The sequence below is a fragment of the Schistocerca americana genome, chromosome 4 (assembly GCF_021461395.2).
Source record: "Schistocerca americana isolate TAMUIC-IGC-003095 chromosome 4, iqSchAmer2.1, whole genome shotgun sequence".
Taxonomy (NCBI): Eukaryota; Metazoa; Arthropoda; class Insecta; order Orthoptera; family Acrididae; genus Schistocerca; species Schistocerca americana.
In genome coordinates, this window is record NC_060122.1 from 556,768,527 (window position 1) to 556,794,384 (window position 25,858).

The following is a 25,858-nucleotide window of genomic DNA, read 5'->3' on the forward strand; positions in this document are numbered from 1 at the left end:
AATATTTTGCTAGACTTCAGTGAAAATACTGGCTTAAAATTAAATACAATTAACTTTTGCATAGCGTATGGTGGCATTTTGAGTGATGGATGCAATGACAAAGGATATGTATTAGCAGCTAGTAAAATATTTTTGGGAAGTAGAACATATTCTGTCATATTAAAGCGAGCCGTTCGAACAAAACTCTTGGCGACGGCCTACAATGACTCGTGTACTGCTGCGCACGGAATATCATGGAAGTAATTTGTCCCTCTATGTGATACAATACAATAATGATCTCTAAAATGTTACCAAAAATAATTTAGTAGTTTTCTTAACAACTTTCTTGTGGGAAGTTTCTTCGCAGTCCTACAGAATGAAAATACATCAGCGACTACATTTTTTGCTATACAGTCAGCATTGTTTCACACCTCTTATAATATTTTATTTTTTATCTCGGAATACTTTTAGGTTTCTGAAATAAAAGATGGAGCATATGCATCTGTAAACTTTCAGGATGTTCATACATTTTTTTCAGTTAAAATACATTAGTGATTCATTTTTTCCTCTAGCAGCTAGTGAGAATTTGCTTTTGGAAAGTACTTCATCATATTTTAGACTAAAAACAGAATTGCCCAATATGTGACTGTAGGCTCTCCCGGCGTAAACTGTTGAAGGTTTCTCGGGTTTCCAGCCAGGTGGTAGCGTTGATATCTCACAACATTTCGGGTAGTATGAAACTTCTCAAAACAATGCGAGATATCAACGCTACCACCCGCCTGGAGACCCGAGAAACCTTCATCAAGAGTTGTCCACTATTTTTCTTAAATTTTTATGAACATTTGAAATTATCAGTGGGAACAAAAAGCTGACAATGCTGTAAGACGGAGAGATGACTTTGTAGCCCTTTTTTTCCATGCTGGCCACTATAGTCCAAAATGTGATTTTAACTAAACTAGCTTCGATTTCAATATTAATCACTTAACATAGCAAGATCTTCGTGGATGCGTGTCTGCCAGAGATCTGAGGCACATTAGGAATTAACTTTTAATTGCAACTTTGCCCAGAATGAGTTCCAAACCATTTTCATGCAGCTGTTCCATTTCCAGATGACCCAGACCACTCACTTGTTAACTGGTTCAATAGTGTCTATAAATTTGTACTGCTTGCTTTTCAGCATACTGATTAAACATAATTCTTTCTTACTTTGCAGATAGTTCACACATGAATTACATTACAATGGCATATTATTTTGGGAGAATGCACACATCTTTATTTCAACTTAAAGTGCACCAAAAATTCCATTAATTCTGAAAACATTCTTCATATATTTATCAAACAGGAACACTGAATATGACAAACAAATAGATTTTACTGTAGCGGTTCACTTATTTGCCTTACAATACAGAGTAAAGCAAAAAAGTATTTGGGGTTGAAAGGAGCTGTTATTTTACATGAACAGTTCCAGGTGATCAAAATAATCTGCTTTGAAAGAACAGTATTGGTACTTTGGCATATATGAATGTCTAATATTAATGGCACTATCATTGCAGATATTTAATTGATAGTAATCATGTCTGACATAACAGATCTAAAGTATTGCTACTGAAAACAGTTAAGCACCATTTGAAACTAGCTTGCTATGCACAATGACAAACAATGAGAACTTTTTCTAATTTTACATTTTTTAGTTACAGAAATGAAACTATGCCTACCTAGATTTATATATTTTTCCACATACATATATGGATAACAAAAATTATTTGGAGCGGGACAGTGGTCACATGTATGGTGCCCTATGACTACAGACTGGCTTATTTGCACCAGAAACAACAAGTAAGTTCTTGTCGTCTTATTTTGCATTCTCGATACTATTAGCCAGAAAATGTGTTTATTCATTAGAAATTTAAGCAACAGCAACATAAATATTATGCCACAGTCAATACATTTGTTCTGCTATTAAAACGAAGCATTTTTAATGTATAACAAATTTATAAAATGATGTTTGCAGCAAGATAATTACATCACAACAATCTTAAATAAATAATTTTTCACATACACAACAATATTTTCACATAAAGAACTTAATGCAGCACACACAAATGTTACATGGAAAAAAAGCATTCCGAGTATACAAATAGGCTTTTCATTCTGCTGGTGGCTCAACAATTTTCAGGCAAATGTCAGCAAATTCCACAAACATAGGTTCCATCATTGCTGCCTGTATTGCTTGTGAAGGAAATTTAGACTTATCAATTGCTATTAACATCTCTCTTAATTCATGGTTTTTCAGAACATCTTTGAGTTCATCCGATTCCGCTGAAAGATAATTACAATAAGAGTATTTAATTTAGTTATATGTAATCTGTTGTTCAAACAATCATCACTGCAGTATATAAATGTAGAGAAGTATTCAGTATCATAGCAACCACAATATAAAAACCATTTAAAATTAAACTTTTTTTCCAAATATATTTGTGACTGATATAACAAAGTGACTTTTTTTGTAGTTTTCTTTCATAGAAATACATTTTCAGGCAACTTCTTGACCCTTCATCAAAGAAAGGTGAGGGACATTCCAACAGCCAACTGCACATTTTCTGTTTAACTGTTCCACTGTCACTGAATTTTTGTCCACTAGACACTTCCTATTCCTGTAAGAGCCCCAACATATGCAAGTCAGACAGGGATAAATTAGGTTCCTATGAAACACTTTCAGTGGATACCCAGCGAGTTTCATAGTTAAGGCTGCTGATGCAACTGCACCTCTTCTGGAGAAGCAGAAGATCAGTAATTGGTTCCCAGTATTATTTCCTCAGAGGCAGCATTTACATCCACCAATAATGTACAGTAGTATGCTATATTTATAGTCCTCATAATAAATACATTTAAATAGCTACACTTTCTGAATGAGGGAAAAAAAATGCCTTTCTTAACAAAGTGTCCAGGTGCCAGGGTGAGGAAAAGAAGATTTAACAGCTAAAAATAAAAAATATATATAGATCTGATACAGGAGAGACACGATGGGGTGGCGTATTTGTCACCGGTCATTCAAAGGGACAACACAAGTCAATGATTAAACACAGTCCGAGAAGTTATCAGGAAGACATAGTGGGAGAGTCATGCCATAACAGGCTAAGAATCAAGTTCAGAGAGAGAGATAGAATGTGCCTCCCAACAGTGCGTTGGTCAAGTCTCAACAGAGAACATGTAGTTCTCTTCCCATGAATGTTAATGGTTGGCAACAGATGCCACTTGGGGAAGCTCTGCCTATCAGCAATCTTAACTAGAAGTAACTGCTTCTAGGATTACATCCTGATTGGGTTGGATTTTTTTGTTTTAGGGTGCAAAAACAACTGGGGTCATATGTGCCCAAGTCAAAACTATGGAACACGAAGACAGGAATTAAAAAGTGATTGCACATCAATCCCAATCGACATGAGAATACAGCTAAAAACAGGGATGTGGAGAAAGGTCTGATACAGGGTGCACAGAATTGGAGGTCCAGAACTAAAAATTAAATGGCCTGTGCCATATTGCTACGACAGATAAGAAGTAAAATGCAGTCTACAGCCCAAGCGCCGTTCGCTAAAACGGCCAATAACTAAGATGGCAAACCCAAGCGGGAACGTAAGGAGTTAAAAAATGGGCATTCCATCGGGAAATGGCAAACAGTTAAAACTTGGGCACAATGTGCACAAAGTGGTGGGGGGAGCGCTACTTTACAAATGACGATGGCTAAAAAGGCAGTGCCCAATGCATAGTGTAATTAAAATGACCTCCTCGTGGCGCGAGGGCCGAGAAGAGGTCGTCCAAGCCACTGATAGAGCCTTAATGATCTGGAGCTTATTCCCATGAAGGGAGGATCAATGCTGATGCCAAAGTGACACCACCACATGTCAGACAGCACAACAGAGATTGTCAGAGGGAACATAGGAACTAATGGGCTGAGGTACGAGGACTGCAGCCTTGGCAGCAGTGTCAGCAGCCTTGTTTCCTGGCAGACAGACACGCCCAGGAACCCACATAAACACCATAGTGGCTCCATCAAGAGTGAGCAAGTGACAGTTTTCCTGGACCCATTGAACTAAGGGATGGGCAGTTTACAGCGCACAGAGACTTTGAATGGCACTGAGAGTGTCTGAGCAGAGGACACAATCGGAAAGCCTGTGTCGCCGGATGTGCTCTGTGGCCTGATTCAGGGTGCTTCCATCCTGATGTCGGCCAAACAAAAGAATGGCAAGTACTGGCTTTAAATCAAATGTAAGAAAATTTTTTAAATTGTCAATAAAGTATTTCCTGCAACTCCCTAAATGGATGCTGACTTGGACAAAAGGAATGTACGTATTGGTGTTTCATCATTACAAATCGTGAAGAAATAAGTGCTACAGGGTAGAGCACACACTCCAACCTTCCGTGGTGCCCACTTAATAGCCTCAACTACCCCACTGGTAGATTGTGATTGTTGTTGGTGTTACGACCACATTTCAAAAGCTTCTATCCTTCTTTTGACTGTGCTTTTTATCACTCCTGTTTCACTTCTGTGTACAGTAAATACTGTCACAACAGATTTAATAACAATTACTTATATTAGATTGTAACAAGTTTCTCTTTTTCAGAGATGGTTTTCTTGCTGTAGCCTGCCCGCATTTGATACCTTTTCTACTTCAGTAATCAGTTATTTTGCTTCCCAAATATAGCAAAACCTATCTACTACTTTTAGTGTCTGACTTTCTAATCTTTATTTCCTCAGCATTGCCTGGTTTAATCTCATTACACTCCATTAACCCTTGTTTTTACTTTTGTTGATTCATTCTACAACCCATTTTCAGAGACTAGCCATTTCATTCAAAGTATCTTCCAAATACTTTGCCACTTCTGACACAATTACAATGACATCAGCAAACCTCCAAGTTATTATTTCTTCTCCCTTTTCGAAATTTATTGTTTCCTGTACTGCTTGCTACTTACAGTTTAATTAACATAGGCAATGTAATACATCCCTGTCTCACTTCCTTCTCAATTACTGCCTCCCTTTCGTGTTGTCCTAATCTAACTGCAATCTGTAACATGTTGTAGAGTTTACGCCATCTAACACTGTCAAACAAAACCTTTTATCTAAGCCCACAAATGCTATAAATACCGGTTTGACTTCCTTCAGTCTATTTTCTAAAATAGGTGATTCTATATTGCTCTGGAAACCAAACTTAGATATCCCCTGAGGTAAATTTCTGCCATTCGTTCCATCCTTCTCTACATAATTCATGTTACTATTTTGCAGGTATGAATTGTTACACTAATAGTTTGTTGACACACACATCTCCAATTGCCTGCCTTCTTTGGTATTTGTGTTATTGCATTCTCCTGGGTGTCTGTGGGAACCCGTATATCTTACATACCACGTGGAACAGTTTTGTCATGGTGGATTCTCTCAAGGATCATAATAATTCTGAGAGAAAATTAAGTACTTGAGGTACTTTGGTTCAGGTTAGGTCTTTCAGTGTTCTGTAAACTCTTTTTGCAATATCACGGCCCCATCTTACTTTCATTCACATCCTTTTTTCATAATACTGTCCTCAAGTTTTTTTTCCCCTTTTTGTAATATTTCTACACACCCCTTCCCAATTTCTCTTATGACCAACTTAAAATTTTGGCTTTTTATGCTCATACGGATGCTTCTCCTACTTTCTAAGTCTTTAGTTAATTTTTGTATAGTCATGCATGCTTCTACAACACTGCACTTCTTCTCTAGCCAGCCCTGCTTTAAGTGTGCCACACTCATTTTTAGATATCGGTATTCTCTACTGTCTGCTTAATTTTCTGCACTTTGCTATTTTCCTCCTTCCTCAATTAAATTCGATATCTACCGCGTTATACAAAAATTTCTGCCTTATTCTTCTTTCCATGTACTCCTTTCATTTAACCTTTTCTTAATGTTCCCTTTGGAGCACTCAACATCCTCTAGTCCTTTCAATTTATCCAGGTCTAATTTATTAACCTTTTAGTGGGTGCAATGGGGGATCGAGTACCCATTGCAGATTTTCTTAGTGCTGTAGCGTAACACTTAGCCCTGTGACATGGCAGCTCTAGATATTTGTTCAGCTGCCGCCCCCTCCCCCCTCCTCCTTCCCTCTACTACCCTCCCTCCACGACTCAAGAGCCCACAGTATTGTGTTGCTTCACAGGGAAAGCGGTAGTGGGCACTCCAGACCATGCACGCCTGCTTGTGTTAATATTTGATTTTTTTTCTGAGAATTTTGGAGGTTTGTACCATTTTCACTTTCACTTTATCTACTAACACAGAACAGGATGACAAAAGCGAGAGTGAGGAAGAAATAAGTTCAGAAATTGAGGTGCTCTTAGGAAAACACAAACTTTCAAAATGGAATAAAAAACTGGCCTCTAAAACAAAACTAACTAAGCAAAATCATAACACAGAAGTTTCACCCAGTCTCACAAGATATCCAAACTTTATTTATAATGAAGTTTATACATTTTTCAAGCTTTTCCAAACTGATATGACTGATAATTTAGTATCCCATAATAACAAACAAATGGGCAAACTTAGAATACACTATAAACATACAAGAGATTGTTAAGTTACATAGAGACGTGAAATTATGGCACTATTTGCATCTTATTTTTGGTAGATTTAAAGAAAGGCCAACATGTAAATTTAAAACAATCATGGGAGTCAGTCAGTACTGGCACGGATATCCTGAGGGCCACAATGAGCTATAAGAGATTTTTAGATATAACTAATCATAGACACAGACAAGTGATATGGGCCACCGTCTCCTGTGCACAATCCTTTTATTCAAAACTAGCCTGTCGATTGTACTGCAACCAATTTGCCCTTTGTATCGTCCATCTTTGTGGTCTCCTGTCAGCCACCGCCCTAGTTGGCAGATGTATCCACACTGGAAAGTGGTTACTAGAATGTAAATCTGTAGCCACTTCCCACTGAATGGCGTCTGCAATAGCTGGGGAACAAAAACAAAGGCCTATGGCTGAAGAAGGCCCTATGGCTGTGGAAAAGTGTGTCATCTGACCCATGTTCAGAAGGCAGATATTCTCAAAATGGATGAGTCGCTCCATCATCCGAACCTTGTAACAAGGGGTAGCTGAGCCCAACAGCACACTGTGTGCATTGAAGTCTCCCACAAGGAAGAATGTCTGGTTGGTTGATTGGTTGGTTTAAAAGAGGACAGAAGGGACCAAACTATAAGGTTATCGGTCCCTTGTTCCTAAAAAAACAATGCCACAAGTATGAGAAGAAAATGGATGAAACACATAACACAAAACAGAAAGAAAGGAAAAGCCACATGAACGAAGGGAAGGCAACCAATACTAAAAGGAACAAAAGAGGACAAGAAAACAACAGAGAGACGCTAGAAACAGAAGAGTAAAACGTGAAAGCAGATTACAGTGGTTGGCCAATCACGAGAATAAAAAGGGAAAGCCAGCCACTCTGCAACACATTAAAACCACCACCCTAAAAGCACTAGGGTGCAGGACACAGAGGGACAAAGGACATATGCTAAAACCTACATAGAAGTATAAAACCCACTCTCATGGATAAAATGTAAAACTAAAGCTGCTGTGGAGGCATTGTCGCCCAACACCGAAGGTAGTGTGCTGGGACAGTTAAAAGCCTGCCGCAGAGTGGCAGAAAGTGGGTAGTCCAGCAAGAGGTGAACGACTGTCATTGAGGAGCTACAGCGACACTGAGGTGGGTCCTCGCGATGGAGTAGGTAAGCATGCGTTAGCCATGTATGGCCAATGCAGAACCGGCAGAGGACAACTGATTCCCTGCGAGAGGCCTGCATCGAAGACTTCCACACATTCATAGTCTCCTTAATGACACACAGTTTGTTGTGCGTACTGTTATGCCATTCCATCTCCCAGAGCCGGAAAACCCTGCAGTGTAAGACAGAACGCAGGTCAGCTTCGGAGATGCCTATCTCCAGAAGCGGTTTCCGCGTCACCTGTTTGGCCAGCCTCTCAGCAAGTTCATTGCCGGGGCTTCAGACATGTCCTGGGGTCCACACAAACACCATGGAATGGGACTACTCCTGAATGGACACTACCAGAGGGTGGCAAGGGTAGCACTGGTCGATAGCTTGTAGGCTGCTCAATGAGTCAGTACACAGGAGAAATGACTCACCAGGGCATGAGCAGATGTACTCAAAGAGCACGAGATATGGCCGCCAGCTCTGCAGTGAAAACACTGCAGACAACTGGCAAGGGGTGCTGCTCAATATGTCCTCCATGAACATATGCAAAGCCTACGTAACCATCAGCATTGAGCCGTCGGTGTAAACCACTTCAGAACCCCGGAACACGTCAAGAATCGAGAGGAAGTGACAGCGGAGAGTGGTAGGGTTAACAGAGTACTTAGGGCCATGCAAAAGGTCTGGATGAAGCTGCGGGCTGAGGCGTATACCATAGAGGCGTACGTGAATGGACCGCAAGTAGAGGTGGTACAGGGAAGGACTCTAGTTCGGAGAGAAGAGACCGCACGCGGACCGCAATCATTAGCCCCGATGTGGGCTGCTGATGCAGGAGATGGACTGCGGCGGGTGCGAAAAGGAGAAGATAATTCGGATACTCAGGGGAACTATGAATGTGTGCTGCATAACTGGCCAGCAGTTGTGCACATCTGATCTGCAGTGGAGGGACGCCAGCCTCCACCAGTACACTGGTCACCAGACTTGTCCTAAAAGCTCCTCAGTGGTGCACAGGGTCGAGTGAATGCAGTGCTGAAGGCACTTCCGAACCATGAACCACACTCCCATAGTCAGTTTGGGATTGGACAAGGGCTCTGTAGAGCTGCAGCAGCGTACAGCGATCTGCAACCCAATTGGTGTTGCTTAGGCAACGGAAGGCACTGAGGTGCTGCCAGCACTTCTGCTTAAGCTGACGAAGATGAGGGAACCAAGCCAATCAAGCATCAAAAACCAGTCCTAGGAATTGCTATGTCTCCACTACAGTGAGTGGATCATCATTAAGGTGAAGTGCAGGTTCCAGATGAATGGTACGAAGCCGACAGAAGTGCATGACACACGACTTTGCGGCTGAAAACTGGAAGCCGTGAGCTAGAGCCCACGACTGTGCCTTTTGGATGGCTCCCTGGAGGTGCCGCTCAGCAACAACAGTATTGGAGCAGCAGTACGGAATACAGAAGTCATCTGCATACAGAGAAGGTGAGATGGAGGGCCTAGCAGCTGCCGCTAGACCGTTATTGGCCACTAAAAATAGACACACTCAATACAGCGTCCTGCGGGACTCCATTCTCCTGGATATGGATGGAATTATGGGAGTCACCAACTTGGGCACGGAAAGTATGGAGCGACAGGAAGTTTTGGATAGAAATCGGGAGTTGTCCCCGGAGACCCCACTCATACAATGTGGCAAGGATATGATGTCACCAAGTCATGTAGTATGCTTCATGTAAGTAAAAAAAGACGGCAATCTAGTGTTGCCGTCTGGAAAAGGCTGTTTTGATGGCAGATTTGATGGACACAAGATTATCAGTGGTAGAACGATCCTGGCGGAAGCCACCCTGACATGGAGCCAGCAAGCCACGTGATTCCAGGACCCAACCCAACCGCCGACATACTATATGTTCCAGCAGCTTACAAAGAACGTTGGTCAGGCTGATGGGCCGATAGCTATCCACATCAAGCGGGTGTTTACCGGATTTTAGCACTGGAATGATGGTGCTCTCTCGCCATCGCACCCGAGCTGGTTGAAGATGACGACAAGATGTCACTTGCAGTCAGATGAGAGGTGTTTAATCATCTGGCTGTGGATCCCATCTGGCTCAAGAGCTGTGTTGGGGCAATGTGCAAGGGCACTGAGGACCTCCCACTCTGTAAATGGGGTGTTATAGGATTCACTGCAGCATGTAGTGAATGAGAGGATATTCCCTTCCAGCCGTCGTTTGAGTGTGCGAAAGACTGGGGGGGTAATTCTCCAATGCAGAGGCTCGAGCAAAGTGTTCGGCAATTGCATTTGCGTCGGTACATAGCTCGCCATTTATGGTAACACTGGGGACAGCTGTTGGGGCCTGGTACCCAAAAAGACGTTTGATCTTTTCCCAGACTTGGGAAGGTGACGTGTGGCACCCAATGGTGGAGACGTATCTCTCCCAACACTCCTTCTTCCGTTGTTTGATAAGGTAGCGAACAAGGGCATGGAGCTGTTTAAAGGCTATGAGGTGCTCCATGGAAGGGTGCTGCTTATGCCGCAGTAGAGCTCGCCGATGCTCCTTAACTGTTTCAGCGACTTCCAGTGACCACCAAGGGACTGCCTTAAGCCTCAGGCACCCTAAAGACCAAGGGATCACGTTTTCTGTTGCAGAAACAATTGTGCTATCACCTGCTAAACCTTCACATCGATGTTACCATGTGGGGGAGATTCAGGGGTGACAGCAGAGGTGAAAGTTCCCCAGTCCGCCTTGTTCAAAGCCCATCTGGGCAGGTGTCCGTGTGCCTGATGCTGGGGCAGTGACAGGAAGATGGGGAAGTGGTCACTACCACACAGGTCATCATGTGCTCTCCAGTGGATAGATGGGAGAAGTCCTGGGCTGCAAATTGATAAATTAATGGCCGAATAACTACCATGAGCCACACTGAAATGTGTGGTGGACCCAGTATTTAAGAGGCAGAGGTCGAATTGCGACAGTAAAGTTTCAACATCTCTGCCTTGGCCAGTAAGCATGGTACCACCCCAAAAGGGGTTATAGGCATTAAAATCTCCCAGAAGTAGGAAAGGTTTAGGGAGTTGATCAATCAGTGCAGCTAATACATTCAAGGGTACTGCACCATCTGAAGAAAGATATACATTGCAGACAGTTATTTCCTGCGTCGTTGTCATTCTGAAAGCCACAGCTTCAAGAGGGGTTTGAAGGGGTACACGTTCACTACAGGCCGAGTTTAGGACATAAATGCAAACTCCACCTGACACTCAAGATTATAGTTGCTACGGTTCCTGTAATATCCCTTATAGCCGCAGAGGGCAGGGGTCTGCATTGCTGGGAACCAGGTTTTCTAGAGTGCAATGCAGGTGGCAGATGTAAAGCTTAACAGTTGCCGCAGCTCAGCCAGGCGATGGAAAAAAACCGCCTCAATTCCACTGGAGGATGACATCGTGAGACTGGGTAGGCATGGAACATTCAATGGGGCAGTTTACACCTCAGAGTCACCTGGTGCCACCGATTTATTGCCTGAGCAGTCTATATCCATTGTGTCTGAGGGTCTAGCGAAATCTAGGTCCTTAGCGGACACCAAAATCTCCACCCCATCCTCAGCTGCAGAGTTTGTAGGTATCAGTGGTGTGGGTGCCACCGCAATTTCCTTGGTCTTAAGGGGGTTTTCTGTTTGATTTCTCTTGGTGCTCCTTGGGTTTCCCTGGCTGGGAGGACTTCACTGGCTCAGCCTCCGGGACTGAGGATGAGCTTGAAGCCCTACAACCAGCTGTTTTTGGGCTCTTCAGCCGCTGGCAGGTGCCGTCTTTCCCACTAGAAGAAACCTGGGAAGGGAGTGACCCAAGGGACCCCTTCCTAGCGAGAGAAGCCGGAGAAAACTTATGCTTCTCCGGCTTAGAAGTGGGGATGGATGTTGCTGATGGCTGGGGGCGGTGTTGCTACCGAGGTAGGTGGTGCAGGAGCAACACGGAAGGAAATGCCCCCCACCATCAAGGGGGCTGGTGTAATCTTCCGGCTCTGAGAGATCACGTGGGTTGGTGGAGCTGATGATGCCAGAACTGTTGTAGCGGATGTCATATGCACAGGATGCAGGTGTTCGATTTTTCTCTTAGCCTCAGTGTAGGTTTGTCGGTCCAGGGTCTTGTACTCTACAATTTTCTTTCTTTCGAGAGAATCCTGCAGTCAGGCGAGCGAGGCAAATGGTGCTCTCCGCAGTCGACACAGACGGGAGGCGGGGCACATGGAGTATTAGGATGTGATGGGCATCTGCAATCTTGGCGTGTGACGCTGGAAGTACAGTGGGAAGACACAGGGCCGAACTTCCAGCACTTAAAGCACCGCATCGGGGGAGGGAGATAGGGCTTTACATCACACCAGTAGACCATCACCTTGAGCTTCTCGGGCAATGTATCTCGCTTAAAGGCCAAGATGAAGGCACCGGTGGCAACCTGATTATCCTTCGGACCACGGTGGACATGCCAGACGAAATGTACACCTCGCCGCTCTAAAACTGGCATGCAGCTTATCGTCGGACTGCAAAAGAAGGTCTCTGTGAAATATGATACCCTGGACCATATTTAAGTTCTCATGGGGAGCGATGATTACAAAAACATCCCCCAGCTTATCACAAGCGAGTAACTCCCATGACTGGGCAGAGGATGCTGTTTTGATCAAGACTGATCCAGATCTCATTTTGGACAAGCCCTCCACCTCCCTGAACTTGTCCTCTAAATGCTCAACAAAAAACTGAGGCTCCATCGTCATGAAAGATTCCCCATCAGCTCTCGAATACACAAGGTACCGGGGCGAATAAGATTCGCTGCCATCCTTAACCTGACATTCCTCATATGGTGTGGCCAGGGAGGGGAACGATTTGGGGTTATACTTCTGTGCGTTGAATTGAGCTCGTGATCGCTTAAGAGACTGCTAGTGTTTCACCACCAGCAAGAGATGATGGACTATGCTTCATTGGGTGTCATCCACCCTGATGCCATCCACTCCAACTAGGTGCCCTCCCCACAGGCGCCACCTAGCCGCACTAAACGCCACCTGGCAGGATGGCCATTGCCAGGAGTCCCAATTCCCCAGGGGAATGGGCATCTACCCCTTGGCATATGTGGGGAGTTAATGGTGCAGGCATCAGCAGAGAGATCCCTGTGTGTTCAGGGGGCTACAACCAACAGGGTACATGGTGGTCCCACCACAATGTGCTGAATATCAGGTGCAAAGTAGTCCATGGTCATCGTTGATGCAGAAATCGACAGTGCATGGTGGAAAACGCACCCAGGAAGGTGTTCTCGACCAAGAGATGGAGAATGGGCAGGACTGCAATGCGACTACGAGAAAATGGGCTAAAGATCTCAATGCACGATGGACAACATGCACCTTGTAAAGCGCCCTTCCCCAATTGGCTCGCTCTTTAGGAAAATTTTGAAGAATGGAGGTGAAACCCTACAAAACCCTACAGGGGTCCATCACATAATGGCTGAAACATGTGAAATTCCTTTAAGTCACCTTGTATGACAGGTAGGAATACCTCGGGCCTATTCTAACCCCTGGACAAGCAGGGGGGGGGGGGGGGGGGGCGGAGAGGGGAGGAGGAATGGGTGTGGCAGTGCCAGGAAGAGTTCTGTCAACGTGTCTGCATCCAAAGCATCATTAGGTGGAAGATACAACGAACACACTGTTACATTAAAGGGAGCTAGGACTTTCATGGCAATTGCTTGTATGGTCGTGGTAAAAGGAGTGGTATCTGTCATCGACGAAATCAGCCACTTCACCTTTAGCCCTGTCTCCAGTAATATCATTCTTCCCGTAGATGTGGTAACCCTACAATGCTGGAGTCTCGGTGACTTCAAGATGTGTTTCTTTTAAGCAGAGGCAGAATGCTTTCTCCTGGACCAGGAGCTGTAATTCTTCCAAATGTGAGCGACATCCATTTAAATTCCACTACAATACGAGAAGTCCCTGCGGAAGACATTGTTTAGCAATTGTAGTTCTTCTCTTTCTCACTCGGAGGTGACAATTTACCGGGTAGGTCAGGGGGAACGTTAGCCGGTTTCTGGCTCTCCGGTTCCTCCGATTAGAAGTCCATACTCTCAAGAGCATAGTCCCCATCAGATAGGGAGAGAGCTTGCCAATCCAAAGGTTAAACTACCACTTTCTTTGACTTGGAACTACTTTCCGAATAACGGCTTTCTTTCTTACGGGAGGAGGTGGTTGCTTGGGTCGAGGGGACAGTTTAGTAGGCTTCTGATGGTGGGCAGTGGTATGTGGCTTAGGTGGTGCCCATTGCTGACTGCTTCTGAGTAACTTTTGTTACCAAATGTCCCCCCCCCCCCCTCCCCCACAGGTACACTGGCAAGTGCAAGTGCTCATACTTGAATCTGTCATCTTAGTTCGTGTATGGGCATAACACTTGGCAATTGATGTCTTAAGGGCTGATGCAAAAGAAGTATCAAAAACGGAGGTCACATAGCTTTGAAAGCTTTCTTAGCTTCACCATAGTGTGTGTGTCTCTGATTTTCAACTCCTGAATTTTCCTTCCCTCACTGTAAACATTACATTCTGCTCCACACTGGGTGATCCCTGAAGCAGTTTACACATTTCGGAGGAAGTATATAAGAATTGCCCGATTTGTGAGCTGAGCCTCTAAAATTGCCACATGTATCCCTCCCTTTAAGTCCCATACTAGTATGGCCAAATCTTTGATATTCGAAGCATCACATTGGGTTAGGAACAAACAGGTGCATCTTAAGACAGATGTACTGTACCGTACACAAGAGCATCGACAGCAAACAATCACAGATCGCTGCCCGCACTGTCTGCCAAATCATTTATGTGTATAAAGAACAGCACTGATCCTATCACACTTCCCTGTGGCACTCTTGATGATACCCTTGTCTCTGATGAACACTCACTGTCCAGGATGCAATATACTGTGTTCTATTGCTTAGAAGTCTTCGAGCCACTCACTCACCTGTGAACTTATTCTATATGTTCATACCTTTGTTAACAGCCTGCAGTGGGGCACTGTGTCAAACACCTTCCGGATATCTAGAAATATAACATCTGCCTGTTGCCCTTCATCCATAGTTTGCAGCATATTATGTGAGAAAAGGGCAAGCTGAGTTTTGCACGAGTTATGCTTTCTAAACGTATGCTGATTTGTGGACATAAAGCTTCTCAGTCTCAAGAAAGTTCATTATATTCAAACTGAGAGTATGTTCAAGGATTCTGGAGCCAACCAAAGTAGCGATATTGGTCTGTAATTTTCTGGGTCCATTCTTCTAACCACCTTATATACTGGAGTCACCTGCACTTGTTTCCAGTTACTTGGGACTTTGTGCTGTGCAAGAGATTCACAATAAATGCAAGCTAGGTAAGGGGCTAATGCCGCAGAGGACTCTTTGTAAAATCATATTGGGACTCCATCCAGACCTGGTGATTTATTCGTTTTCAACTCTTTCTGTTGTTTGTCTATGCCAGCGGTGCTTATTACTATGCCCTTCATCTACATCTACATATATACTCCGTTAGCCACCAAGCGGTGTGTGGCGGAGGGCACAATTTGCACCAAAGTCATATTTCCCCCCCTCTGTTCCACTCGCAGACCGCGCAAGGGAAATACGACTGTCGGAATGCATCGGTACGAGCTCTTATTTCCCTTATCTTTGAATGATGATCATTATGCGATCTGAAAGTTGGTGGTAATAATATATGCTCTACATCCTCGCTGAAGATTTGATTTCAGAATTTAGTGAGCAGCCCCTTCTGTTTAGTGCGTCGTCTATCTGCAAGTGTGTCCCACTTCAAACTTTCTGTGAGATCTGTAACGCTCTCACGATGGCTAAATGTACCTGTCACGAATCATGCTGCTCTTCTTTGGACCTTCTCAATCCCTTCTCATATGAGAGACTGCGCGACGGTCAAACAACGGTACCTTTGTACGATTCTCCTGCATGAACAATTTCTTAACTGCAAAATTTAAAACTTCATCTTTACTTTTCCTATCTCCTACTGCTACACTAAACTAGTAAACGGGTGAGTGGATAGAAGCCTTAGACCCACTTAGTGATTTTACGTGGGACCAGATTTTTGTTGAGTTCAGCAGATCTATTGCCAATGTACGATGGTGGTAGTTGTTTAAAGGTTCGCACATCAATCTTTTTAAAGACTGATGAATTTCTGTTAACTTTTGCCTGTCGTCAGTCGCGCTTTCTCTTTTGAACCGAGAGTGTAACAGCCTTCAATTCCCAGCATTATTTGAATTTTGTTGTTGAACTACAGTGGGTCTTTCTTGTCCTTACTCCACATACTAGGCACATACTTCTGCAGAATATGATTTACAATCCGTTTAAGATTTACCCTCTAAGTCCATCATACTGTAACTAAATGATGTCAATTCATTTCCAAGTTGGATGCTAATAACTGTCTATCTGCTCTTTCTAGCAGAAATACTCTCCTAGGCTACTTTATCGATTCCATTAACTTCAGTTACCAAAGTCGCTATAATGACATCATGATCACTAATACCTGTCTCCATACTGATACCACCAATCAGGCCTGTTTGTAGCTATAAGGTCTAAAATATTTCCACTGTGTGTGGGCTGTAGAACTAGCTGCTCAAGACAGTTTTTGGGAAACTGTGTTCAAGAGAACTTCGGAAGACTGTGTACCTGTACCCCCTGCAATGAATAGTTTATACTCTGTAGTTTAGAGTCTCCTCCAATTAATATTGCACAATGTGGGTACTTCCATACTACTGACCGTAGACTGACTGTCAATGACTGTAACACTGTCACAGCAGAATCAAGTGGCCAGTAAAAACATCCAACAATTAACTACTTTTTCCACCTAGATCTGTTGTATGTGACCAGGTAACTTCACTGGACAGATCAAATTCAGTCTCAGTAGAGAGAATATTGTTTCCAATGTGAATTTTTTTTGGGTCCAAGTGAAAGCTACATTTTCATAATTCATTTAACAGATCTCTAATTCCTAACCTGTAATTAGATTTTTGTTGGATATAGCAGTACATACATGATATTACAATGTGGAATAATTGAAGTTTCGCTGCAATTTCCTTACATTTGCTAGACGTATCACATTAATGCTTGGATACAAAAGAAAAAGAAAGTAAAGCTAATGAAAGTGAACATTAATTTTAGTGGGAAGTAAACTGGTGCCCATTACATAAATAACACTGCTCTCTCTCTCTCTCTCTCTCTCTCTCTCTCTCTCTCTCTCTCTCTCTCTAGCTTTGCCATTTACACATTCTTACAAGTAGATGAACTATATACGGGACTACTGTATCACTAAATACTACTATGTAAAAAACAGCAATGTATACCTAATGCTTGTAGCTTCTCCTTGGCAACAGCATCTTCTGACGTGGATTCAGCATTTTCTTCTGCTGCACTTACCAAATTAAGACGACGCTGTACCTGTCTGTATACTACAGGCTTACATGTTGTTGAAGATTTGTGAGTCTTCCAGCAGTCAAGAGAACAACTGAAATATGTATTACAATACAATGATACCATCTATGGTATTAATGGAAAATGTATTCTACTTTCAATACTCTTTCCCTTATGCACAAATTTTCTAAAAGTCCAAGCCTTCACCATGGTGTGATGGGTAAAATCACAATGGCGTAGCTGGCTTTACAGTGGACTTTAATCCAGGATTGGAGTTCTGTTGTTGCTACAGAAATTGGAAACAATATATAGGCCTATAATTCTATAATGCGACTGCTGTTGAGATGGTAAAAAATCCGGACTTTGAAAATGTATCTGCACAATCTCCTTCAATTTCAGCAAAATATAACTGAAAATAGTTTTTGTTATAGCTAGGGGTGATATTTATTTCAGATTCCGGTCTCGAGACGAATCAAGCACTATGCAGTTCGCCGCTCATAGGAGTATTTCAGAAGTGCATAAAAGAAAAACAAGTAGGGCGTAAATCCTACAGAATATATTCATGGTGCAAAATGCAAAAAATGGGCTGCTGTAACAGTTACCATCACGGTTTCCACATTACAATAATATCCTACGTATCAGACAGAGTAAATACTTACTAAGAAATCAGACATTCCGGACATTTATACTTTGACTTTCCAAGCTCGCATACATTGCAAACAATTGTCATCTTCCAGTCCTTGCACTTCACACACGGTTCTGGCGACAGCTATATACAAACACTTACTTCAGTAACTGTAATGTTGGTGTGCTTGTTTATTCTAGTAGTAGTAGTTTGTTTTTACAGTAGTGCCATGAGATTTTTTTTTAATTTGAAGGATTCTATTGAAGAAACTTCTTTGTAACTTGTGCATTTCTTGACATTTGATATGAAACATTAATGTGTCAATAAAAATATTTTTTCAAACGAAGGTTTTGGAAAATCCTAGAGGAACAACGTACAACTGTGTTATCGTTGTGTTGTCATCATTGTGAAAATATGGCAGATACAAATTTGCCGCTTCGTCTAACTTTAGAGTTTGGGTATGTAATTTTTCTGACTTAATTTTATTGGCATGGGCACTTCGTTTGAAGTACCATTGTGTTCACTTATTAACATTTCCCAAAAGTCACTTTACCAAAAAAGAAAAATGTATTACTAATGTGTCAGTCGTACTTACAATATATTTATTAATCTTGCTCTGCCCTGCCGCTGTGCACAGTCGTTATTTTATGCTTCTGTGTTTGATGAAATATCATTTTACTAGCGGTAGTGTATCTTTCTGTAGTTTCAACGTAATACAGACTTCCTGGACGAATGTCATCAACGAAACTTTTATGATTGTCTACAGAAATAGACTTACTCTTCATGAACGGCGAAGCACTTCTAGAAAATTTGTGCATAGGAGGGCATTGCGTATCAGTGTGTAGTGTGTGGTAGCGTAATCTGCGATGTCAATAGCATGTGTTGAAACTCTAGCGAATAGTAGCATGTGACTTACGACTCTCGACAGTCGAAGAAAATTCCGGCAAGGTTATATTTTACGAGCATTATTTATTTATTATTTTCGTAATTAATTTTTCTCTTTGCACGTACCAGTGAGATAATAGAAAAACGACTGCCTGCTGCTAACGTTTTACTATACATTCACTCCTGTATCAGTGTTAACAGTGGGCTTCTTGAGATTTCAGTATTTCTATAGTAAAGAATGTGCTCTTTAATTTTTGCATGGAGGCGTATAACAGAGGGGGGAAAACTATTTTTCAGAGGAATGTAAAATGTTGCATTTGAATACTGTATGTGAATTAAAGGATGGTTATTACCCTAATAAAATTTTTGGGCTTCCCCATAATGGTTGCTGAGTGCTTCAGATATAAACTTCGTTGAAAAAAACTTATTTCATATGGTTATATCTTAGTAGATAGGTTTGTATTCACCCAGATGCTAAATTTATCACTTACAGTAAATACTCTGATCTGTTTAAATACGTGTTTTGGCTTAGTACATTAAATTTGCTTATTGGATCTAAACACTTCACTAGACCACATGGTCTACTATCAGCTATGCAATGTGCAAATCATTGTTCGTTCCATGGTAAAAGTTAATTGCTACTAAATAGTATTGCTTATGTCCTCGTATACCTACCATGCTCAGTTGAATCATACCTTCACTACAGAAGCTACATTTTATAGTCTTTAGGGTGTTCCAAAATCACTGACAGAAAACATATTCCTGGAGTGTGGTATGAAACTACTAAGTGTGTCATTGTGATTCTTGAGGCTAACTCAGGTTGGTAAATACATTCCCCTTGAGATTAACAAACCATTTGATCATGGTAAAAAGTTGTCCTGTCTATTAGACATCCATAATTTGTCTGTTAACCATTGTAGTTACGAGAAAAGTAGTGTTAGTACTGTATTTAAAGTAATTACAGTAGATGAACTCCTCTCCATAAAGACTGAAACTTTGCAAAATTTGTCCTGTTGTAGTTTATATAGATTAATGTAGCTAAATGACAGTTAACAACTATTTAAGGGACAAAACAAACTTATGCTTTATTCGCACAACACACATTAATACATTTGACTACCAAATTATATTATGTTGCCCCATCAACAAACATGGGACATATATATTCCATAGAGTCTAATATCTTGTGCGCCACTATGCACACTGGAAAATGTTTCTTCACATATACACAACACTCCCCCTTGAACGAATGTTTTTCAGATACTCAACACCATAATGTTTAACCAGCTTCTGAAATTTGTCCTCACTGAGAGGTTTGGTTAGGAGATAACATAACATTTCTTCCGTGCATAGGTAAGTGAGGATTATATTCCCCTGTTCCACATGATGTCTTATAAAGTGATGCCTTATGTCAATATGTTTGGATCTTACACTGGTGACATTATTTTTTGCAAGTTTAATAGCTCCCATATTGTCACAAAATATCACAGTTGGCTTTAATGTTGGAGGAGATTCTGTTTCACTCATCAGTGTATGGATCCAAAGAGCTTCTTGGATAGTGGAGGACAAGGCCATATATTTAGCTTCTACAGTACTCAAAGCAACAGTTCTTTGTCTCTTACAAGACCATGATATCAATCTTCCCATTAGTCTAAAACAACTTGCAGTGATGGAGTACCTTCTTTCCAACTCATTTCCCCAGTCTGCATCACTGTATCCTTCTAAATTTGCATTTCCAGTTTCAGAATATTTTAACTTATAATCAGCAGTTCCATTTAAATGTCTGAATATTCTCTTGACTGCCATCCAGTGTTTTTCTTTCAGATCACTGCAAAACTTGCTTTCTGCATTTGTGGCAAATGCAATGTCTGGTCTGGAAGACTGTGCTAAGTACAGTAGACTTCCTACAGCTTCCAAATAGGGTACACTTTCCTTACATTTCTTGTCATCATCAGTTATTAGCAGTTTTGTATTGTTTTTAATAGGAGTAGGAACAGGTTTACAATTTTTCATTTTGAACTTTTCTAAGATCTTCCTTGTTTACAGAGATTGATCAATCGATAATTCTCCTCTGTTGGCACTTCTTAGAATCTTCATGCCTAAGTATTGATTAATTTCCCTTAAATCATGCATATTAAATTCTGACCGTAACTGTTCTTTAAAAACTCCATCTGGCTTTCACTATTGGTTAAAATAAAAGAATCATCTACCCATATGGCCATGATTGCAATTTCTTCATTACTTCTTTTATGATATATACTGGAATCTGCCTTTGACTGTAACATACCTAGTTTTATCAAACTTTTATGCAAACATTTATTCCAGCAATGGCCACTTTGCTTTAAACCATATATGCCTTTCTTCAAATGCCAAATTCTCCTTTTCCCTTTATAAGGTCGCTTAATTTCATCAGGTGGAATCACATGTTTCCTCTTCCAGTCTTCCATTCAGGTAGGCTGTTTTCACATCCATTTGATGAATTAATAAGTCTTTCTTTACTGCCAGAGCTAAAAGGTATCTTAATGATGAATACTTCACCACTGGCAAGAAAGTTTCATTGTAATCTATTCCTTCTTTCTGGGAATATTCTTTAACTACCAATCTGGTTTTGAATTTTGGTATTGCACTTTCAGGATTTTTAATACTTAACACCCATCTTGTTCTCAGTGGCTTTTTATTTTCAAGCACGCCAACCCATTCATATGTATCATTATCCACAAAAGATTGCAGCTGCTTTTCAACAGCCTTTTTTCAATCTTGAGCACTTGAACTTGCTGAAACTTCATCAGCTGTGATTGGTTCATTGTTGATGGTTTTGGCAGCATATATTTCATAATCTGGATATTCTTTTGGTTTTACTATACGTGAAGACCGCCTTAAACTGACTTCCTCTGTTGAATCTTCTTCCTCAATTTGATTCTCAGGTAGCACATCAGTTTCCTCTTTATTCTCGTCTTCTTCTGTTTCAGTTTCCATCTCTGTTTCAGCACTATCACACATTATGGGGACTGATGACCTTCGCTGTTTAGTCCCCCTTAAACATCCAACAACATCCAACACATTATGCTTGATTGCATTACTGTGTCATTTTGACTACTATTCTTTATTTTAGGTCTATAATCCTCCAAAAATACATCTCTACTACGTATTGTCTTCTTATTCACAGGATTATAAAATCTGTAGCCTTTTGAATCCTTACAGTAGCCAACAAAAATATATTTTTGAGATTTTGCATCCAACTTTCCTCTTAATGGTTTTGGAATATGAACCAGGGCTTCACATCCAAAGACTTTTAAGTGCTTTAGATCCAGTTTCTTCCCAGTCCGTACTTCATAAGGTGTCTTTTGTCTCACAGCTTTGGTAGGTGATCTGTTAATTAAATACACTGATGTTGACACAGCCTCTGCCCAAAAACACTTAGGTTGCTCAGCATCGCTTAACATACTTCTTGCCTTTTCTACAATGGTTCTATTGGCTCATTCTGCAACTCCATTCTGAGAAGGACTGTAGCGAATGGTAGTCTGATGCCTAATACCCATTCCATTCAACTGTTCCTTTAACCGTCTGTTTACGTATTCTGATCCATTGTCTGATCTAATAATTTTAATTTTCTTCCCAGTCTGTCTTGTTGGGCAGCATATATTTCATTATTTTGCAATAAACAACAAATACATCACTCACTTTATCCTTGCTACTTATAAAATAAACATGCAAATATGTAGAAAAATCGTCTATGAATGTCAGGAAATAGAAGCTACCTCCTAAGGATTCATTCTCCATAGGTCCACAAAGATCTGAATATATGAGTTGCAAGACTTCGGTAGATCTGCTCCGACTCGATTTAAATGGCAATCTAGCCTGCTCCCCTTGCAAACTCACATTGAACATTATTCATTCCATAATTTTCCATCCCAGTTGCCATATTGTTCAGTAAAGTCATACTTTTCATATTCAAATGTCAAAGTCTCCTTTGCCACAAGAAACCTTTTGCAGCATAAACAGAGTGATTTCCTGTTTCAGCATTATTTTGAACTGTGTTCACATTGTAAATACCTGTTACATTACTTGCAGTAGCTACAATATATCCACAAGAGTTTGTCACTTTGGCTCCCTCTAAATCAAAGATAACTTTGTTACCCTCCTGTACTATTTCGCTTACTGACAACAAATTAGTTGCAATATTCTTTACATAATGTACATCATGAGCAGTAACAATTTCCTTTTCCCCATTCACATGCAAATTAAAATCCACTTTTCCTGCGAGTCCACACCTTAACTTAGATCTGTCAACTGTAGAAATTCCAATGTGAGTCCTTGACTGAACATCATACAAACCTGATGGAGCTTTGGTAATGTGCACAGATGCCCCTGAATCTAGGAACCATTCTGCGTAACTCGCTTCATTAAAGAGTAAAAACAGAAAATGCCTTACCTTTATCGATAGTCTTTCTCTCAGGACTACCAGAATTAACATGCTTCTTTTCTTTTATACTTAACTTTTCATTACACTTTAAAGCAATATGTCCAATTTTCTGGCATCTGAAACATCTTATTGGCTTCTTCTTCTTGTACTTAGAGTGTAAAGCTGACACTGTTTCTTTTCTTGAAGCATTAGAATCTGGTTCATTCTTCACCTTCTGTAGAATCTTTACTTTAACACTGTCCGCTGTAATGGATATTCCTGAATTTTCCAAATCCATAATCATTGGCGAAGATTTCTCTGGTAGTCCAGCTAACAATAAAGTTCCAATCCATTCATCCGCAATTTCAAAACCAATATTCCTCAGACGATTGGAGATTGAAATTATTTTATTCACATATTCATCCACACTTTTACACTTACTCAATCTTGTGGTTATCAGCTCACAAAGTAATCCTACTTTTCTGGTTAAACCGCCATCTTCAAATGCGTTTTTCAGTTTGTCCCATACCTCCTTTGCTGACATAGCCTTTTCTGTGTGAACATAATTAACTTCCGATCCTTAGTAGCAAAACTTGATTCTGTAGGTGCCAGTTTACCATTTATGACATCCCATAAGTCATCCATGTGCAAATACGTCTCAATGGCAAATTTCCAGGTCGCGTAGTTTTCGCGCCCTACAAGCCGCTCTATTTGCGGCTTCTGTGTTGTACTCATTGTAAAGTTATTTTCTTCTTCGTATAGTGTACACAATCCAAGTTTATACGAACTTCCGCGCACCTTTTGCGCAAGTACATGTCACCTTAAAGCTTATTATTTCACTTTAATCCAGTACCTGGACCCATAACATGTTGCAGTTTATGTAGATTAACACAGCTGAATGACAGGTAACAACTATGTAAGGGACAAAATAAACTTAAGTTTTATTTGTACAACACATATTATTACATTTGACTACCAAATTATATTACGTTGCCCCATCAACAAACACAGAACATGTATATTCCATAGCGTCTAATGCATTCTGCACATCATATCTTGTGCGCCACTATGCACACTGGAAAATGTTTATTCACGAATTCCCACCACCACCACCACCAATAACCTTCCACCCATCAGCAAATGTTGTGATGTTTATAATTATTCAAAAATCCATAGTGAAGAGAAGTGAGTTCAGACAGGTTAAGGAGGGAGAAGGGCAAAGAGAGGTGGGAAGTGGCAACAGGTAACAGAAGGAACAGGCCTAGAACTAAATCTGACAGTTTCATGGTGAATGTCAAAAATAAGTTTGACCTGTTGCTTCAGTTAGAAACTGATGAGCCTCAAGCAGAGGTAAGTGTAGACAGGACACAACAAACTTTCAATAGGAAATTGAAAAAGAATGTAGGAAAGTCATCGAAAAGGAAGAAAGTTTTGTTGTTAGGCAGTTCTCATGCCAGAGGTGTAGGCCAACTTCTGCAGGAGGAATTAGGACCAGAATACCAGGTCACAAATTTTTTCAAACCAAGTGCTAGTCTGGATCAGGTGACAGAGGATTTAGGTTCACTCTGTAAAGGATTTACCAGGGAAGACACCGTGGTTATTGTGGGAGGGCCAGGAAACAGCATCGACAGAGATCCTGGGTACAGTATAGAGTGTGACCTGGTAATGATTGCGTCGGCATCGAGACACACCAATGTTGAATTTGTATCTGTCCTGAGACGCCATGACCGGCCTCATTTGAACTCTTCTGTTGGGAGAGTTAATTTGGAGTTGGAACGGCTGCTTGGGTCGGGTGCGGGGGCTCATATTGGTGTGGTTCCTGTTGTTTCTCTCAGTAGGTGGGACTATACCAGGCACGGCCTACATCTCAACAGGAAAGGGAAGGGGAAACTGACTGGGGTAATAGCAGGAAATTTAAGGGGGGGAGGCACTGCCATGAATGGTAAAATACCAGTGATTACAGGTGTTGGAGCAGCACCATTTTTAGGATAGGTAAGACAGAAAGATGTCAAGTTCTACGAGAGGTCAGGATTGAAACAAATCTTCAAATTAGGAAAGAAATTAAACAGCACAATTCTAGCACATTGGATCACCTATCACAGCTATCAATTATAAATTTTCACCAATCACCAGAAATTTTATCTCCACCAAGTTGTATCTCAGTCCTAGGTAATTGCATTGATGAATTAAAGTCACCCAACCCATTTGACATAATCTGCCTCTCTGAACACCATGTGACCACTGGTATAGGAACTAGGCCTAAGCACAATGAGAAACTCAGACAGGAGAGTACTGCAAATGTTAGAATAAGGAAAGGTTCTCATGAAAGTATAATTAAAAATAATGTAAGTATATTTCATCAAAATATTGGGAGTTTAAAGAATAAAATAGATGAGCTTCTGGTTTATTTAGAAGATTTAGAAGCTGAGGATGAAATAGATATACTATGCCTGTCTGAGCATCACATTGTTACTGATATGGATAAGGTAAATGTAAGTGGATATAAGCTCTCTGCACATGTAATGAGAGAAAATATGGAGAAAGGAGGAGTTGCCATATATGTCAAAAGTTATCATTGTGCAAAAAGTATAGTAACAAAAAAGTTTTGTGTAGAGAAACATATAGAAGCATGTGCCTGTGAGCTTAAATTAAATAAAGGCACATTTATAATTGTAACTGTATATAGGTCCTCATCAGGAAATTTTCATCTATTTCTGAAAAATTTGGACTCCTTCTCGTGCTATCTGTCAGACAGGGAGAAGCAAATTATTATTTGTGGGGACTTCAATGTAGATTCTCTGAAACAGGGTAATAGGAAAAATGACCTTGAAGTATTA

The 25,858-nt window shown here is 41.1% G+C and overlaps 2 protein-coding genes across 3 annotated transcripts in view; one reads left to right on the forward strand and one right to left on the reverse strand.

The window, feature by feature from the left end:
• Nucleotides 1-1,227: 1,227 nt before the first annotated feature.
• LOC124612919 (zinc finger HIT domain-containing protein 3) lies at nt 1,228-17,923 on the reverse strand. The gene is made up of 3 exons (XM_047141410.1): nt 17,769-17,923; nt 17,043-17,203; nt 1,228-2,298 (listed from the first exon to the last, which is right to left on the reverse strand). Exons 1-3 carry the CDS (start codon nt 17,837-17,839, stop codon nt 2,126-2,128), a joined length of 405 nt encoding a protein of 134 aa, XP_046997366.1. The 5' UTR covers nt 17,840-17,923; the 3' UTR covers nt 1,228-2,125.
• A 53-nt stretch (nt 17,924-17,976) lies between these two features.
• The window catches only part of LOC124612918 (ubiquitin-related modifier 1), a 59,758-nt gene continuing 51,876 nt past the window's right edge, over nt 17,977-25,858 (forward strand). The window contains exon 1 of one of the 2 annotated variants that reach the window (XM_047141409.1): nt 17,977-18,192. In XM_047141409.1, the coding sequence (XP_046997365.1) occupies nt 18,149-18,192 (44 nt within the window). In that variant the 5' untranslated portion in view covers nt 17,977-18,148. Of the gene's footprint in view, nt 18,193-18,387; nt 18,555-25,858 lie in introns of those variants that run through there. The other variant, XM_047141408.1, reaches the window with a different exon arrangement.

Coding starts and splice junctions, on each gene's coding strand:
- LOC124612919 (XM_047141410.1), bottom strand. CDS start 17,839: ATGACAATTGTTTGCAATGTATGCGAGCTTGGAAAGTCAAAGTATAAA. Junction 17,204..17,768: donor CCGGAATGTCTGATTTCTTA/GTAAGTATTTAC, acceptor TACATATTTCAG/TTGTTCTCTTGACTGCTGGA. Junction 2,299..17,042: donor GGAGAAGCTACAAGCATTAG/GTATACATTGCT, acceptor ATTATCTTTCAG/CGGAATCGGATGAACTCAAA.